Below are 18465 nucleotides of genomic sequence, written 5' to 3'. Positions count from 1 at the left end.
TTATTATCTGAATGATGTCAAGTTAGGAAAAGGGGATGTACTAAAGGGGGTGTCCTAGTGCATCAGTCACTGAAAGGAAGCATGCAGGTACAGCAGGCAATGAAGAAAGCCAATGGAATGTTGGCCTTCATAACAAGAGGAGTTGAGTATAGGAGCAAAGAGGTCCTTCTGCAGTTGTATAGGGCCCTAGTGAGACCGCACCTGGAGTACTGTGTGCAGTTTTGGTCTCCAAATTTGAGGATGGATATTCTTGCTATTGAGGGCGTGCAGCGTAGGTTTACTAGGTTGATTCCCGGAATGGCGGGACGGTCATATGTTGAAAGACTGGAGCGGCTAGGCTTGTATACACTGAAATTTAGAAGGATGAGAGAGGATCTTATCGAAACATATAAGATTATTAAAGGGTTGGACACGTTACAGGCAGGAAACATGTTCCCAATGTTGGGGGAGTCCAGAACCAGGGGCCACAGTTTAAGAATAAGGGGTAAGCCATGTAGAATGGAGATGAAGAAAAACCTTTTCAGTCAGAGAGTTGTAAATCTGTGGAATTCATTGCCTCAGAAGGCATTGGAGGCCAATTCTCTGAATGCATTCAAGAGAGAGCTAGATAGAGCTCTTAAGGATAGCGGAGTCAGGGGGTATGGGGAGAAGGCAGGAACGGGGTACTGATTGAGAATGATCAGCCATGATCACATTGAATGGTGGTGCTGGCTCGAAGGGCCGAATGGCCTACTCCTGCACCTATTATCTATTGTTTTCTGATCCACTTTTCCAGGATTATTTTGAAGCAATATTCCCTTCTTCACGCTAAATTCCCATATGTTATAGAGAATTCTTTAAGCGTGGATTAAACATCCTTACAATTGTTAGATAGTAATACCAATTCAGAGAATGCCAGATGGCTGGGGTATCAACAGCTCGTAATTAATTGTAAATGAGTAACTGCCAATGATAAACTTAGGGGTGTGAATTAAAACAGCAGTTCTCTACAAGCATTGCAGGTCTCTTAGATTGCACAGCAGCCATTAAATGAGTAGATTGATCATTATGGTTTTAACTGTACTTGTTTTTTTTAGAGAAGTGGAGCTCCATTTGTAGCACAGATATTCATTCTTCTGAATGAATTTCCTGTTGGTCAATATTGTAATACAAATTACATTATTTGAGAATAAATAGGCAACAATCTGATGTCAGAATGATTTAATACAGTAATCACTGGTCCCTTTTCCCCTAAATGCATAGTTGCCTGTTTATTTCTGGGCCAAAGTGCCTTCTACTTAGCATAAATGATTGTCCTTGTTATCTTAAGATTTTAATGGTTTGAGAAATAATGCAGTAATTACAGTAACATTTTTGTCAACTCTTGATTTACATCAGAGTTACTAATAAATGCTAAATGTCATTGTTTAAAGCAAGGCAAACATGATTTTGGATTTTAAATAAAGATTTCAACTTTGTAGTCGGGTATTTGAGCAAAGTTTTGTCAATTCAGTACATTCTTTGTTGATTGTTGCCCTCTTTAATTCAACTGATGTTGCTAGATCTGTCTGCAATCTTTTTTTGTTGTCACAGCATATAATATGAGGGGTGGCTTCTTAAGATAATTAAATACAGCAATCCAACGGGCATTGAAGGATGACAAAGTTGTTTCACATGCTCACTGTTGCACATGGTGTAGTCGCCATGGTTTGTTGCCTATCAACTAAATTTCCTGAAATAAAATAAATCCCAGTAATTAGTGTTATGCACCTGTTTACTAATACACATCCAGGGAAAAAGGAGAAACATTTTAAATGAAACAGGGGTGGCACAGTGGCATAGCGGTAGAACTGCGATCTCATAGCGCCAGAGACACGGGTTTGATACTGACTCTGTATGGAGTTTGTACATTCTCCCCATGACCTGCGTGGGTGGGAGTGTGGGAGGAAACTCCAAAGACGTACAGGTTTTTAAGCTAATTTGCTTGGCAAAAATAGCAAATTGTCGGTAGTGTGTGTGGGATGGTGTTATCGTGCAAGCATCGTCAGTCGGCGAAGGTGGGCTGAAGGAATTGTTTCCACGATGTATCTCTAAACTAAACGTTTTGTTTGATGCATTGGAAAAGAAACATAACATTTCGGTAAAACCATGTTTTCTCTGAAGTAGTTTGAAGTCAAGTCAATTTTATTTGTATAGCACATTTAAAAACAACCCACGTTGACCAAAGTGCTGTACATCTGATTAGGTACTAAGGAAAAAAATGAAACATACAGTAGCACGCAAACATAACAGCACATACAAAACAGTTCACAGCGCCTCCTCAATGAGCCTCAAATGCTAGGGAGTAGAAATAGGTTTTGAGCCAGGACTTAAAGGAATCGATGGAGGGGGCAGTTCTGATGGGGAGAGGGATGCTGTTCCACTGTCTAGGAGCTGCAACCGCAAAAGCGCGGTCACCCCTGAGCTTAAGCCTAGACCGCGGGATAGTGAGTAGCCCCAAGTCGGCCGACCTGAGGAACCTGGAGTTAGAGAGGTGGGTTAGAAGATTTTTGATGTAGGGGGGGGAATGTCCATTTAGGGTTTTATATGTGAATAGGAGGAGCTTGAAGAGGAGCATGGAAGACAATTCCCCATCTGACTAACTATTCTTCTCAAAATACTAGTAGCTGGGAATAGTTTTGTGGACAGCAATGTACTGCTGGCAGCAGCTATATTGGTTTATGGACTTGTGCAGTGATTAAGGGTAATAATAGACAGGACGCATTTACAACTCTCTCTGCATAAATTGGTATTCGTTTGTTGCTTTTTAAAAGCAAGGAACACTCAAAACCATTTAAAACAGCTGCTGGTTTGCATGCTGCAAAGCAACCTCAGTTTTGGTTCGGCTGACCTCTTTTCTTGCCCTGAGGCAACAGTAGATAGCATCATAGCGATTCAGTCCTGTGACACATGAAGTTTTGCAATCCATCTGTTTGTATGGATATGACACTTTATTTAATTGTGGACATTATCCACTGTCATTCAAATCCAGAAGATTGAGTTGAGGGGAAAAAAAAGTTTTGTATTTTTTCAGCTGCATAAAAATCATTGTATGGAGGTCATTGCAGCTGCCAGTGTCTGTCGTGATTGGCATGATGCCAGGAAGAGTCCTGGTTCTCCCAAACCATTGTGAAAAGAAAGAGTTTACTTGTCTGTTCGGTAGAGATTGTTTGATAGAACACATTCATGCCGGTAAAACTTCAGCAAAGCGAGCTCAGCATCCAAACTGCTTCGAGGCGCTTGATTTCAATGATAAAATCCCAATTTGGGAAGTAGGTCCCTGTTAAGATATGTAAGGGACCCAAGGACTGAATGTACAGCATTGGGTCAGACCTTTCTCAGGTGTCCTTGCATTAAATGGGTTTTTTTCATGGATCTTTGTTACACCCATTTTTCCCCCATGAAAGGACTGAACCAAGAAAATCCGCTGCTTTGAAGGGTTTTTTCCCCCGCTTATTTCAAGTCAAGTTTATTTATCACATACACATACACGATGTGCAGTGAAATGAAAGTGGCAATGTCTGTGGATTGTGCAAACAAAAGAATTACAGTTACAGCATATAAATTAAAGTTAATACAGAGAAGACAAAATTTAGTCCCTGGAGTTATAAAAGTTAACAGTCCTGATGGCCTGTGGGAAGAAACTCCGTCTCATCCTCTCCGTTTTCACAGCGTGACAGCGGAGGCGCTTGCCTGACCGTAGCATCTGGAACAGTCCGTTGCTGGGGTGGCAGGGGTCCCTCATAATCTTGCTTGCTCTCGATCTACACCTCCTGATGTATAGGTCCTGCAGGGGGGCGAGTGTAGTTCCCATGGTGCGTTCTGCCGAACGCACTACTCTCTGCAGGGCCTACCTGTCCTGGGCAGAACTGTTCCCAAACCAGACTGTAATGTTGCCGGACAGGATGCTCTCTGCAGCCCCAGAGTAGAAGCAATGAAGGATCCGTAGAGACACTCTGAATTTCCTCAGCTGTCTAAGGTGGTAAAGGCGCTGCTTTGATCTTCTAGATCTTTTTCAAATAATGTTCTTAGAATTCTGTATTTGACACCAAATCAACATGTATTAGTTATCACGAGCTGGGCGGCACAGTGTCGCAGCAGGTAGAGCCGCTGTCTCACAGTGCTAGGGACACTGGGTCGACCCCGATCTCGGGTGCTGTCTGTGGAGTTTGCACATTTTCTCTGTGACTGCATGGGTTTCCTCCGTGTGCTCCCACATCCCAAAGATGTGCGTGTTTGTAGGTTAATTGGTCAATGTAAATTGCCCCTACTATGCAGGGAGTGGATGAGAAAGTGTGATTACAGAACTAGTGTGAATGGGTGATTGATGATACTTTTCTAATGGGAACAGTGGCATTTAAGAGGCTATTCAATGGCTGCATGGAAGTTCAGGGAATGGGAGGAAATGGATCTTGTTTAGGTAGATGAGATCAGTTCAGTTAGGCATCATGTTCGGCACAAACATTGTGGGCCGCAGGACCAGTTCCTATGCTATGTTGTTAAGATGCTCTGCTACAAATCTCAACACGTTGAAATTGTCATAATTCTTGAAATATGTGCACATATAATCACATTTGTTAATTACTCAGAATTATTTATTCCATTGGTTATCTTTTCACCTAAATGAAATAAATAGTGCATTTAATCTAAGAGGTGACATTTACAATAAGTGAAACCATTTTTGTGATTTTCCTTTTTGTTCATCGAAAGTTAATCATTCGGGAATGAAGAGATTATCGTAGTAACAAAGAGCACTCACCAACTGCCTTTTTCTATAGCCATATGTTTTTGCTACTGCTTGCACTTCTCCAAGCTCTGTGTACAAAGCATTCAATTAAAGTGATTCATTTACCAGGTAGCTAGCAGCTTGCTGCATTTCATATTTACTGAACTGTGCTTTAAAAGGGAAGAAAAACATGCCTGAATGAGTTGATTTTTATGATCTTGCTGATAAAGTGCAGATGTTCCCTTTTTGCGGTTTTCCCATGCAGATTGTGGCTTTCAGATGAGTTGGATAGTAACAGATTATTCTATCCAGGGTAGTTATGGAATATCTGTGTTTGCTACTGCTGCACCATGTACCAATTTAATGAACACTCCGGACCCATGTTATTACATCAATATTAACGTACTGGTTACAGTGTTCTGTTTATATGAAAAACTTGACAGCTGAAAAAGAAAAACCGCTGTTACCGGAAAAAGTAGCAGAAAATTCATGATTACTGGTCTCTTTGGTTCCACATAGCTTTAATAACCACTTTTTGTGATAATGGAAGATTTTTAAATTGAATTTTAGGACTGTTCTTTAATTCCCTTTGCGAAATAACTTCTGAATGTATTGATGTATTATTTTTAGGCTATTTTAAAAATGTAATGCTTCATTGTGAATACATGTGGATGAAATATCAATAGCCAGTCATTTTTATTTTTTAATTCTGCCTGCGAATCCTCAAATTTAAGTACTAATCAAGTTCCAAGTTTTGAAATATCAGGCATAATCAGATTCAGTGCGTCAGTGATACACTGATTTTCTGCTCAGAAGCAGTTCAGTATTTTAGAAGCCTATGAAAACTAATTTGTGATGATATTTTGTGTGATCCCTGCAAATAGGTCATCCTGCCTTCAGCAGCATGTATTTAAGTTAATGCTTCACAGTGGTGTGATCAGTCAAGAAATTAGAGGAAACCAAACAAGTTAACCAGGGCAAGTGACCAAAAGGTTAAGGAAGTAGATTTTACTGGCATCTTAAAGGAGGCGGGAGCACCAAAGAATCATGGGGAAGAAATTCAAGAATGTAGGTAACAAGGTAAAAGACTCAGAACTGCTGCCAGGGTTTGGTTTGTTTAGGTTAGTTTTGTTTAGATATACAGCATCGATACTGGCCTTTCAGTCCACGCTGAATATCCATCACTCACTCACGCTAGTCCTGCATTATCTCACTTTCGCATCCACTCCCAACATACTAGGGGGCAATTTACAAAGGCCAATTAACCTATAAACCCGTACGTCTTTGGGTTGTGGGAGGAAACAAAACACCTGGAGGAAACCGATGCGATCACAGGAAGATGGACAATGGTACTGTATCACAATTTTAAAATGGTGCTCTCTCCTCCTTTAAGATGCCAGTAAAATCTGCTTCCTTAACCTTTTGGTCACTTGCCCTGGTTAACTTGTTTGGTTTCCTCTAATGTTTTGACCGATCACACCACTGTGAAGCATTAAACGTCTAACTTAAATGCATGCTGTTGATGGCAGGATGACCTATTTGCAGGGATCACACAAAATATCATCACAAATTAGTTTTCATAAGCTTCTAAAATACTGAACTGCTTCTACTGAGCAGAAAATCAGTGTATCACTGACGCACTGAATCTGATTATGCCTGATATTTCAAAACTTGGAACTTGATTAGTACTTAAATTTATTTTAGAAAACTCAAAGCTATTTTACAACTCCAAAATGATAACCCAAGTCTGTCTTTATTTATCACACCATATCATCAGAAAATATAGTTAAATGGGCTAAGCAGCATAAGCCATAAGCGTTTACTTGTGCTGAGAGTTAAAACGCAAGTCCTTGAAAATCTGATAGTGAAAGGTTAAGATTTGTGGTGCATTTCTATTGCCTAGCAGGAAGGCAGCAGCAAGTAGGGCTAACACAGTTATATTGAGGTTGGCAGCCTGTACCTAGTGTTAGCACCACATATATCAATGCTGGGACAGCAACCAATTAGAAATATCTATCAATAATCTGTAGGAAAGAAAACAAAATGTACAGCAGGCGGCAATAAAATAAGTGGGAAGACGAGTTGCGAAGAAAGGTACTGATAGTTTATCGAGATTGATATGTTATGCCTGGGCACAATGATTGCAAAAGGGTAATAGTGGGAAAATGTGAAGTTCATGTTGGAAGGATGGGCAGAGTCCTTGTGTACATTTAAAGCTGCTGCAGATTTCTAATGAATCTATGGTTTTGGGCCATTTGGACCTGCATGGACTTAACTCCTGGGTGCCTGGCATTTCACTTCCCTCCCTCATTCCCACACTGACTTTTCTGTCCTTGGCCTCCACTGCCAGGGTGTGATCAAATGCTGTGAGAAGAACAGCACCTTATATTCCACCTCAGTAGTCTACTGATGGCATGAACATTGAATTCTCTCATTTCGGGTAACTTGCTTCCACATCCACCTAGAATGTCCTACTCATACCCTTCTTTCCCACCACACCTTGCCCCCTTTCACCCAGTATCTTCCCCACCTGCCTAATATCCAAACACTCGGCCCATTTCGTCCCCTCCCCCCACTCTTCCCAACTGCCTATCCCATCTCCCTTACTTGGTCCCATACTGCACCTCCTTTTCCCATCAGTTTCCATCTACAACCTTTGGTTGCCTTCACCAATTACATCCCAACCTCTGTTGTTATTGCCACCCCTCTCTCCCCACGTGATTCCATCCACCAATCCACCTCTCTTTATTGAATCCATCTATCGTGTGCCAGCTTTTGACCCACCCCAACCTCGGCTTTTAATAGTGACCACCTCCCCATCACTCTTTCAGTTCAGAGGAATGGTCGTGACTGTAAATGTCATCCTGTGTCGACTCCTGAGAGTTAGGGCACTCCTTGGCCGAACCCTCGGCACTGAGACTGATGGGTCTAGGCACTGCCCAGTCCATGGGGCTTCTCAGCAGGGGTTGGGGTTGTAGAGAGAGAGAGGGGAGTGAACATGTGTGCTGGCAGCTTGCTGTGTTAATAAAGCCATCCTGGCTGGACTAACCTGGCCTCGAGCCTTATTTCGGGCTGAACCGATCGCTCCCGCTACAATCTGTCCATTTTGGTCCATGGATGCTGCTGACCTGCTGAACTTTGTCTTTTGTTCATAATTTATAACACTCTCTCTTCAACTTGACCAATCCTACTAATGTGCGGAATCCTACAAATATATGTAGTGCTAACCTTCTCATCTATTGTATAGATTTTACTAAAACAAATATACTTTCAATATTTCATGTGGATTCTGAGCCACCAGACGTTCATCCCATTACTGAAAAACATGTTACAGTTAACTGACCATTGCCCTCTGTATCCTGAAAATATTGTACTCGCCTATTAATGGATGACTATAGTTTGTAGTCCACGTGAATAGATCCCCTATTTGTTCTGTTCTCTCCAAGTGGTCAACAAGATTTAGGATCGAAAAGGGAACATTAAAAACTAAATGAAAATGCAGGAGTCTATATTTGTTCAAACTTTATATTTAAAAAAAACAAATATTTTAGTTGTCAGTTGCAGTACATTAGTTACACGATTGTCCAAGACAACAACTTTCAACTTGTAAATTTGGTCTTTAGAAAATTTGATTTTAAAGGTCTGAAGGAGGGTCCTGACCCGAAATGTCATCTGTCCATTTTTTTCCAGGGATGCTCCCTGACACGTTGAGTTGCTCCAGCACTTTGTGTCTTTCTTTGTAAACCAGCGTCTGCAGTTCCTCGTTTCTATCTTTCAAATTGTTTCAGACTTCTCACTACGCTTCCAATTTTCATTTTCGTAACTAACGTATTAGTAATCAAAAGACATCAGATATCCTTTGTCTTTTCGTATATCATAAAAAATGATGGCGGAAAAATAATTGGTTTTGCCTATTCTCAGTAGCAATGTTGCATTTGGAAGTTTTATGCACATTCAGGGAAGATGTAAATGTATTTAAGAAAGAATTACTTTTTCAAAACAATTGATTCCACCACAGTTTGGAAAAGGGAAAATGCAGCATATGTCAACAGAAACAAACTCCCATCTATTTTAGCTACCTGCCAACAATGGTACAAGACAATGACTAACTGTAATTACAGGTGTGATATAAGAAAGACAAATAAATTGGCCTCAATCATATAAGAAGACCTTTATTCTGCCTCAGAGTAGGCATTTATTTTGTACTTGTTTTCCTAATATAATTCATCTGTTGCATTTTAGAATGTTTAGCTTTGAAATTGTGCAATTGAAATGGTTTAACGGTGTTTAAAAATTAACTGTCAAGAAAGTATTCAGATGCCAACTGTGGAAAGGAATTTGCAATAAAACAGATAATTGTGATTGTGACAGAAATCTAAGAACTGAGCCATTTGAAACAAGTTTCTGTATTTCTGAAAATGTTAATTTTAATTTCATGTCTTGTTCAATGAGGCTTTGTCTCATTGTACTTTGTAAAATGGTAGATCATAAAAATACAATAAAACATTTTATTGTATTCTGAACAATGTCTGAAGAAGGGTCTCGACCCGAAATGTCATCCACTTCTTCTCTCCAGAGATGCTGCTTGTTACTCTGAGTTACTCTACCATTTTGTGTCTACCTTCGATTTAAACCAGCATCTGCAGTTCTTTCCTACATAAACCATTTTACATTGATTTTACATATTTGAATTTACTACATTTTATTGATATTACTAATAGAATTACAGTCTGGATTACTAATCCATCAAGATCCATTTAAAATATTGGTTCCTCACAATGTTTTTCTTTTTTGTAAATCTCTTTGTCGGTTGATTTTTCTAAAACCCAATTTGTTTCTATTTCTATAAACACCAGGACGTGCTGAATATACTTACTAAGCACTGTTCCCCTCGCTTCTTCTTACTTGGTTTACCTGGTTTCACCATGATGATAGGAGATTTCATCACAGTTGCCACCCAAGTCCTCAACTCAGATATGCCAGATGTGAGTACGACTGTAATGCCGAGAAGGTTGAACTGTTTAACATTTGGATTTCTTCACTTAAAACTTGTTTGCTCATTAGTGCAATGTGAGATGGATACCATGGCAGCAAATGTGACAGATGCAGGGTGACAATGAAGTAGCATAGAATGTGTTTCATCAAAAGGCTAGAATGGGAAATCCAGTAAGCACATTAACACTGCTGCACCTTTTGTACCACAAATGACATGAATCTTATTAGCTATTGATTTTCGAACATTATGATAAAACCTGAATATTCTTGTGGGTTATTTGAAAATAATCTGTTGTGTGTTATATAGGCACCGCGTTATGAAGCTCAAATTCTTCTTGGATCCCTGGTTTGTTTTCCCAATCTGTACCAACAGATGTCGCTGCTACAGCCTGTTAGTGGCGCCACTGACATTATCACAGGGAATGAAGATATCAAGGTAATACAGTTTAACTGGCTGGAATGGAGGGAAACCTGTTGAGCTAACATGTTGATATCAATCTTAATTAGTAATACAGTTAATTAAAAAAATTGTGACTATGTCGGTACTTCTGACTTTTATTTAAATCTGGCTAGTCTCTTGCAGTTGTTCATGGTTTATCATTAGCTTTCTGAGGTATGGTTACATGTTAAATGTACAAAGATAGGTAAGTAAGAGTCCACACCTGGAACAGCAGGAGATGCAACACCTATTCTTCTACCACTTCCCTCAACTCTGTCCAGGGACCCCGACAGTCCTTTCAGATTAGGTGGAGGTTCACTTGCACCTCCTCCAACCTCATCTACTGTATCCGTTGTTTGAGGCGTGGACTCGCATGTATCAGTGTGACCAAGTGTAGACTGCACGATCCTTTCGCTGAACATCTTTGCTCAGTCCGCCTGGACCTACCTGATCTCCCATTTGCCAAACACTTTAACTCCCCCTCCCATTCCCACATTGACCTTTCTGGCCTGGCCCTCCTCCATTGTCAGAGTGAGGCCAAATGCAAATTGGAGGAACAGCAGTGAAAAGCTTTTGTTGCTTGCTATCCAGTCAGCGGAAAGACAATACATGATTACATTCGAGCCAATTACAGTGTATAGATACATGATAAGGGAATAGCGTGTAGTGCAAGGTAAAGCCAGCAAAATCCAATCAAGGATAGTCCAAACATAGACTCTCAGTCTGATGAAGGTCTCAACCCTAAACATCACCCATTCCTTTTCTCCAGAGATGCTGCCTGTCTCGCTGAGTTACTCCAGCTTTTTGTGTCCATCTTCCAAATAATTGAGAGCCAGGAAATGATCCTGAGTATTTCAATCATCACTTCCTTCTATCCAGGAAAAAGTCCTGTTTATTCTGACCTTGTCTTCTTGTCTTAATCAGTCTTCAAACCAAGCTAACACATATTGCCCGACAGCATGTGTTCTTGTGCACTAGCCTTTAATGTGGTATCTTGTCTAATGCCTTCTCAAAGTCAAAATACACTGCATTATAGGTTAATCTATCAGTTATACTTGTTACATCCTCAAAGAACACTAGCAAATAATCAAAAATGCTAATTCTAACATATATTAAAAATATAAAGCACGCTGCTTTCAGAAAAGCTAAATCTTTCCCCTGTATCTTGATACACATGACAATAAACTAAACTAAACTAAACTAAATTACTGCCTTGACTTCCAAAATCAATTTCTCATATTGCAACTTCATTTACTGTATCAAACAGTGCTAACGACAACTAGGATAAAAATGTCCCAAAGTCTTTCCTAGACATGTAAAAAGGAAAAATAGGAGAATAGCAGAAGAAATAATAGAATGTGTTCTCAGTGGTTCAATATAGAGGTAGGTCTGAAAAGGGAAGAGATGTGACAAGGCACAGGCATTTATAATAGTAGCAGGTTGGGACCCTTCTCTGTTATAAACGATGCAAAGCTAAGCTTTAAGGGTCAGCCAGTATTTTGCTGAAGGAATTGGATATAATCAGTGGAAAAGGGATGAGGTTTTTGGTAAAGCCGAAGTTTTAGCATTATTAGAATTAACAGTGCATTCAATGCAAGGTTTTGGATAAACAATCAAGAGTGAAAACAACAGCAGAAGTTTCAATACAGAGATGGAGTAGTTGAACTGGGTGTGATTGAGTGAACAAACATCTTGCATTTGGGATTGATGCTCTGAGGAGATCATGGTGATGATTTCAGAAAATAATTGTTTAAAGAGTTATGAGGTTAAGTGAGGAGTAGGAAATAAATGTGTCCAGTACCACATACTTTGGCAATAAAGCAAAAGTAATAGGAAGTATACTCCAACAGTACCAATGGTGCTCAGAATGCAATACAATTTTGGTTTCTATCATGACCGAGGTTGGCGTAGAATGGAACCTTAAGTTCCAAAGAGTAATCAACAGTGCCTAACCTTGAAGCTCCTGAACAGATGTTGAGTGTTTACCAAATAAAATTAGAATAGTTTTTGTCATATCTGTATATCATTATAATGAAAATAACTAAAAGGATTATTCTAAAATATTGTTGAGTGTTACAATTGATCAGAAATTTGCCTTACCAGTGCTATCAAAAGTAGTTTTTAGAATATATCAGTCGCAACATCTTTTCATAAAATGTATTAAAGCACAATTAGTCCTCCATTTTAGAAAACACCAGGATAAAAGGAGCAGTGTCACTTGGTGCAATCCACTAATATTACTCATATTAGGTATTGTCACTGTAGATGGTAGATAATTCTAGAATGGATGGTTTGTGATACTGGTTCACCTTAAACATTAGAAATAAGATGGGATTTTGTTTTGTTTTCATTTTCCTCAAGTTACTGTGTTTAGTAGAATGCTTTTTTTATTAATTTTGTTTTTACTTCATGTTAGTCTGTGAAGGTTGTTAGATTAATCACAAGTTAATGTGGAAGAAATGTAACCTTTAGTGTTATTGTGTCCAAGGATCTTGCAGGTGAACAATAAAACTGCTTTTACTCATTGACCTTCATGTTTTTTTTCTTGTTTTTAAATGTTATCTTGGTCTTCAGAATATCCTGTCAACCACAGTAAAAAGGTTTCTGAAAGTAATGATGGAAATGGAATTTGTACCTTAGAAATGTGATTTTCATCATAGGATTTTAATTGAGTTAGTGGTCATTAATGCACTTTGCAGTTTGAAGTGATATGATCTGTCAAATAATTGCCTTCATTCGTGCTTTCAGGCAAGCATCTGTTCTTATGAACATTCAACTGTTTTATGTCAATTATTTATTTCAAGACATTTTTCTTAAATTGATGTTTTTGGATCCAATACTCCAATCTATCCTTGTAAAGGCAAAATTTGTATATTTCTGCAATAATCAGCATTCTCTTAAAATCATCAGTTTGTTTATGAACCATCTTAATTTTAAAACAGCAATATTTATTCTTTTGATTCTGTAAACTCCAACAATGAAATCGATATAATTCCTGCAATTTGTCAAAACATGCTGCCCAACCAAATAAAACGTTAAGAATAAATTTGTCACATCTGTGTATCATTATTAAAATAACAGGAACAATTGTTCTAAAATATTGTCCTTTTATCTGCTTCAGGATTATTTGGTAAATATTCTGATGAAAAATGCAAGGAATGAAACTTGTGAAACTGCTCGGTAAGTATGGCGGTGGGCTGAAACCGAGAGTTAAATGGCCGAGGGCAAGTAAAAGAAAGGAATTGGAAACTGGTAATATAGATTTGGTAAAGGCAGTAGAAAGTCTGAAAGGGACAGTGGAAAACAAGTTAGATAAGATGGGAGAGTTTATTTATCAATATGGTGTTATTGAGAAAAAGGTACAGGCTCTACAGGTGGTTAGATCTAGACGAGAGAGAGAGAGAGAGAGAGAGAGAGAGAGAGACAGAGAGAGAGAAATCAAGAGATTAGTGAAGGAGAGGAGGCAGTTGAGAAACCAGTGGAGAAAGTCTACAGTTGATAAGAAAGAGGGAATTAATGTTTTGCAAGAAGAGTTAAGAAATCAGTTAGCAATATTAAGGAGGGCAGAACACCTAAGGAGGAAGAGAAAGAAGAAGGAGCGAGTCAGGTCGGCATTTTATAGGGATCCATTTAAATTTGTTAAAAGAATGGTTAGTCAGGAAAAAAGTGGAAAGCTCAATGCTTCAAAGGAAGAGTTAGAAGAATATTTAAAAAGGACATACTAAAATCCAGAAAATAAGGGGAATGGGTTTCCCTCCATATATACCACCCTTAGGAGAGATAAAGTTAGATGTTTTGCCACCAAAGTGGAAGAAAGTGGAAGCCGTAATAAGGAGTGCAAAGGCTTCTTCGGCCCCAGGGCCGAATGGAGTCCCTTATCGGGTATATAAAAGTACACCTGATGTGATTAGATTCTTGTGGACGCTCTTGCGTATAGATTGGGAGAAGCAGGTTATTCCAAGGGTATTGCATCCCCATTGCATTTCCTACCTGACTCTGTCCTCAATCTATCTTCATCAATTTGGACTCTTGCCCTTAATATCCAGAAATGCGAATAAGTACAATGAAGTGGCACCTGCCCACCAGTAACTTTCCCACCAGTGCTCACTTTGAGTTTGCCTTGGAGAATTTGGGTCTAAGCCTCAACTCAGACTTGGTCCAAGCAGCTGAATTCTAAAAATAGGCATGAGTGCCAACCATTAATAGCAAGGAAGCATTTGACTGAGAAGCCATTGAAAATTGAAGTTGTTTAGCATCAAGCATTTCCCCACTCCATTAGCTGAAGTCATACCTCGCACAAAGAAATATGGTTGTGTTAATTGGAAGTCAATAATGTTAGCCCAGGTTATTACAGCAGGCATTCTTCAGGGCATTGTCCTTGCTTGGTCATTTTTCAGCTGCATCTTTTATGATAAATCTTCCAACATGATGTAAGAAATGGGCAAGTTTGCTGATGTTTGTAACTCCTTTTTTATTTTAATTTTTAATATTGTAATTCCTTTTGTAACTCGGCAGAAAAATGAAGTAATCATGTCTGCTTGCAGAGAAACTAAAACAACATTCAGACATGGTCTGATAAGTGGAAATTTATATTTGTGCGATGATTGTTATGCAATGACCATCCAAGGCAATCAAGGGACTTACCATCTATTTTTGGTATTTGGCAGCATAGCCATTGTTTAGCACTCATATGATCATCATGCTGTGAATCATGGATGACCATTTGCATTGACACCAAGTCTACCTGAGCTGTCAAAGGCAAAGCATTCTCTGACTGCTCTTGTAGGGACTTGCCTACAGACATCCTCTTGCCTTTCCGCCATCTGTAAAAATGACAAATAGAATTCCATCCAGGGAAGTGTAAGTTAATGATGCAGACAGGTTCATAGGTAAAGGGAATATACAATATATGGGAGGAAACTAAGTGGTGTGAAAAAACCGAGTCACTTGTTTATGTTCACAGATCTTTAAAAGTCAGTCGGTGGTCAAAAAGGGGTATGGAATTTTATTTTTGGGATGCCAAGGTATAGAATTTAAGAGTAGGGAAATCTTGGGATGGGGGAACTGTTAAAAACACTAAAGTCACAACTCAGCACTTTTACCAAAGAAGATCAGATTGCGAGTACAGAAGTGATTTGCAAAGATATTGCCACCACTAAGAAGAAAGATTGGATAAACTAGAGTATTTTCTATGAATGAAAACGGATACTGAGAAAGCAATGGTTGGGGTCATTAATTGAGGAACATAAAAGGATGAGAGTCCTCGAAAGGAAATGGGAAGAGCCTCTTTTTTCGTAGTATTGAGGTGGAAAATCGGTCCATGGGTTTAAGTAATTGGTGAAGGAATTACATGGGTCATGAGGAAAATGTTTTTCACCCCGAGGGTGGTGGGGGTCAAGAACTCACTGCTCAAAAGATTGGTACATGTAGAATCGTTCCTCTCAGTTAAATAGTACTTGGATAGGTACTTGAAGAGGCTTCGCTTGCAGTGCTGTGGGCCTGCTGCTGGAGTTGCAATTCTGTTTGCAAGCTCTTTTTCAGCAATCACAGACATGATCGTATCACAATACTATGAGAATATCTTCACCAGAAGAACTCCACCAGTTCAGGAAGATGACTTATCGAGTGCATCAGGAATGGGTTTGCCAGAAATACCACATCCTGAGTAAAGGAATAAAATAAATCTAGACAACAAGGTTTCTTTATACTCAGATTTTGCAGTTTGGCTCGGCAACTATTACACCACTTCTAACCTTCTGTAATAGTGAATTAAGATATTTTAATGAAGGCCAGTACAGGATATCGCGCATGGTTTAGTACGATATCGTTGAAAATAAACCACAAGAATTGTTATGTCAGTATTGATGTAGCTAAATTCTTATGGAAATCTTTAATACATTCAGGCAGTGTAATAAATGTACTTGTGTACTCAACCAACATCCAGCACTGGGCAATAATAAAAAATCCACAATGATCAAAAGTTTCTCGCGCTTTACATTTTGGTCTACTATTTTACCAATAAAAATGTAAGATTAAAATACATGTTAACATCAAATCTTGTCAGGTCTGAGATCAGTATCTTTAATCCTTTGGTTAATTTACTGATTCAAAATACCATTAAGAGGTAGATAAAAGGAACTGCACATGCTACTTTACAAAAAAAGACAAAGTGCTGGAGTAACTCAGTAGGTCAGGCAGCATCCCTAGTGAACATGGATAGGTGACTGTATCGGGTCGGAATCTCCTTCATCTATGAAGAACATGGATAGGCAATGCTTCTGATCAGGGGAGCTCCAGCACTTTGTGTCAAAATCCCATTAATCCCATCTGACTTCCAGTTTGCTTTCCATGGCCATTGTGCTGACAGCATTTTCATTTGGAGAGGATCAAACTATTGGGTCAGATCACACAAGCAGCTACCTGATGATTGTTCAGTGTACAATCCCTAGCTGACTCGTGCGTGCATTCTGGTCTTCCACATCTGCACAATGCAGTGCAGATGTACATGCATCTGACTTCCCAATCTGTTCTGGATTTAAAGAAAGTGTTTTAGTTTAGTTAAGAGATACAGCGCAGAAACAGGCCCTTCGGCCCACAGGTGATCCCCGCACATTAACACTATCCTACACACACGAGGGACAATTTACATTTAAACCAAGACAATTAACCTACAAACATGAAGTCTTTGGAGTGTGGGAGGAAACCGAAGATCTCAGAGAAAACTCACGCAATCCCGGGGAGAACGTACAAACTCCGTACAGCCAGCACCCGTAGTCGGGATCGAACCCTGGTCTCCGGCGCTGCAAGGCAGCAACTCTACTGCTGCGCTACCGTGTTGCCATTGTGCTTGGGCTTGGTTTTGGTTTATTGAGCTGAGGGACTAAATACCCTTTGCATCTGGTTGCTTAGCTTTAGCAGATCCCTATTCATTAATATCAAAAGTTAAATGTCTTAAAATTGATTTATTTTACATTTTTTCCCCAATTGGTTCTTAATTTCTCCAATCATCCATTAGAAAGCGATCTACTTCTGCAGCGTACTTGCCACTCTTAACAGCTCTACTTTGCTGGACTCCACAGCAGTGGACTGGGAAACGTATCCTCAGTATGACCAAGGAACTAATAGGGAGGGGTTCGGCAAATGGTTCCATCTTATTCTAACTCCTTAATTCGGATCAAATTAGTTTTATGTATTTTAATTGCATTAATTGCCTAAAATTTCTAATCTCAAATAATGGCAATACGGAGAAAGTTTTGAGTCAAAGTCTGGAACTTACTATACCTGAAGAAAAATTGTCAACAGGTTTCACTTGCATCTCTCAAATAATGAGGCTATAAGAAATCAAAAAATGGAGATTTAAAAATATGTCAACATACACTCATTTAAAAAAAGCTTTTAATTTTGCCTGATTCACCTTTCTTGATTTTATTCAGCTGCATCGCAATGTGTAGTCTTGGAATTTGGATTAGTGAAGAATTGGTGCAGTGCACAAACCATGGTCAGGTCCAAGATGCACTCAATGTATTAGGTGTGACGCTTAAGGTAACAAATAATTTTCTCTGGAGTGACTTGCTCATTTATAAATTTAAAACCAAAGCAAAATAACTTTTGTCTATTGCTTTTGTAATGGATTAAAATACAATTTACTTTTAGAAACTCAGTGGAACAAAAAATTGTATTGTTCATTCTTGAGTCTTTTTTTTAAATTCCCCCACCCTGTATCTTTTGCCAGTTACTTTGAATCCTTTGGCCCTTGAACTATCTGCAAGTGGGAATAGCTTCCCTTTCTCAACCTGTCGTGACCTTGTACATCTCAATTAAAAAACTCCAAACTGCCTTTGTTTCTTTAAGGAGAGCAAACCATCTTATCCAATATGATCTTGTAGTTAAATTCCCACCTCCCTTGAATCATTCTAGTAAATTATACCTGCACCTGTTAGGGAGCCTTCTGTCCTTTCGGGTATGATATCCAGAATTGAAAACAACAATGTGGCAGTGTTTTATAAAGGTTCAACTGAATCTCATTACTTTTACCTTTGGTATGTTTGTGAAGCAAATGATCCCATACACTTTACTAAGCCGTTCTCTCTCTTTCCTGTCAGATGTCATTTTATTCTCATTTGCTGTATTTGCCTATCATTGTTCCTTTTTTCCCTTTCTTAATTTATTATAATCAACCTGCTTCTTACTTAAATTATTTATTTGGCAGGCATCATACTTTGCTAATTCTCATTTTCACTATAAAACACAAAATGCTGGAATAACTCGGCGAGTGAGGCAGCATCTC

The 18465-nt window shown here is 39.0% G+C and overlaps 1 protein-coding gene across 3 annotated transcripts in view; it reads left to right on the top strand.

The window, feature by feature from the left end:
* ralgapa2 (Ral GTPase activating protein catalytic subunit alpha 2) overlaps positions 1-18465 on the top strand; it is a 330072-nt gene that overhangs the window by 151766 nt on the left and 159841 nt on the right. For all 3 annotated transcript variants that reach the window (XM_078405597.1, XM_078405596.1, XM_078405594.1), the window contains 4 exons: positions 9601-9729; positions 10047-10175; positions 13300-13358; positions 17612-17720. In XM_078405597.1, coding sequence (XP_078261723.1) covers positions 9601-9729; positions 10047-10175; positions 13300-13358; positions 17612-17720 — 426 coding nt within the window. The remainder of the gene's footprint in view (positions 1-9600; positions 9730-10046; positions 10176-13299; positions 13359-17611; positions 17721-18465) is intronic.

The sequence above is a fragment of the Rhinoraja longicauda genome, chromosome 9 (genome assembly GCF_053455715.1).
Source record: "Rhinoraja longicauda isolate Sanriku21f chromosome 9, sRhiLon1.1, whole genome shotgun sequence".
Classification (NCBI taxonomy): Eukaryota; Metazoa; Chordata; class Chondrichthyes; order Rajiformes; family Arhynchobatidae; genus Rhinoraja; species Rhinoraja longicauda.
Note: the sequence above shows the minus strand (reverse complement) of the source record. Positions and strands in the feature narration are given on the sequence as shown.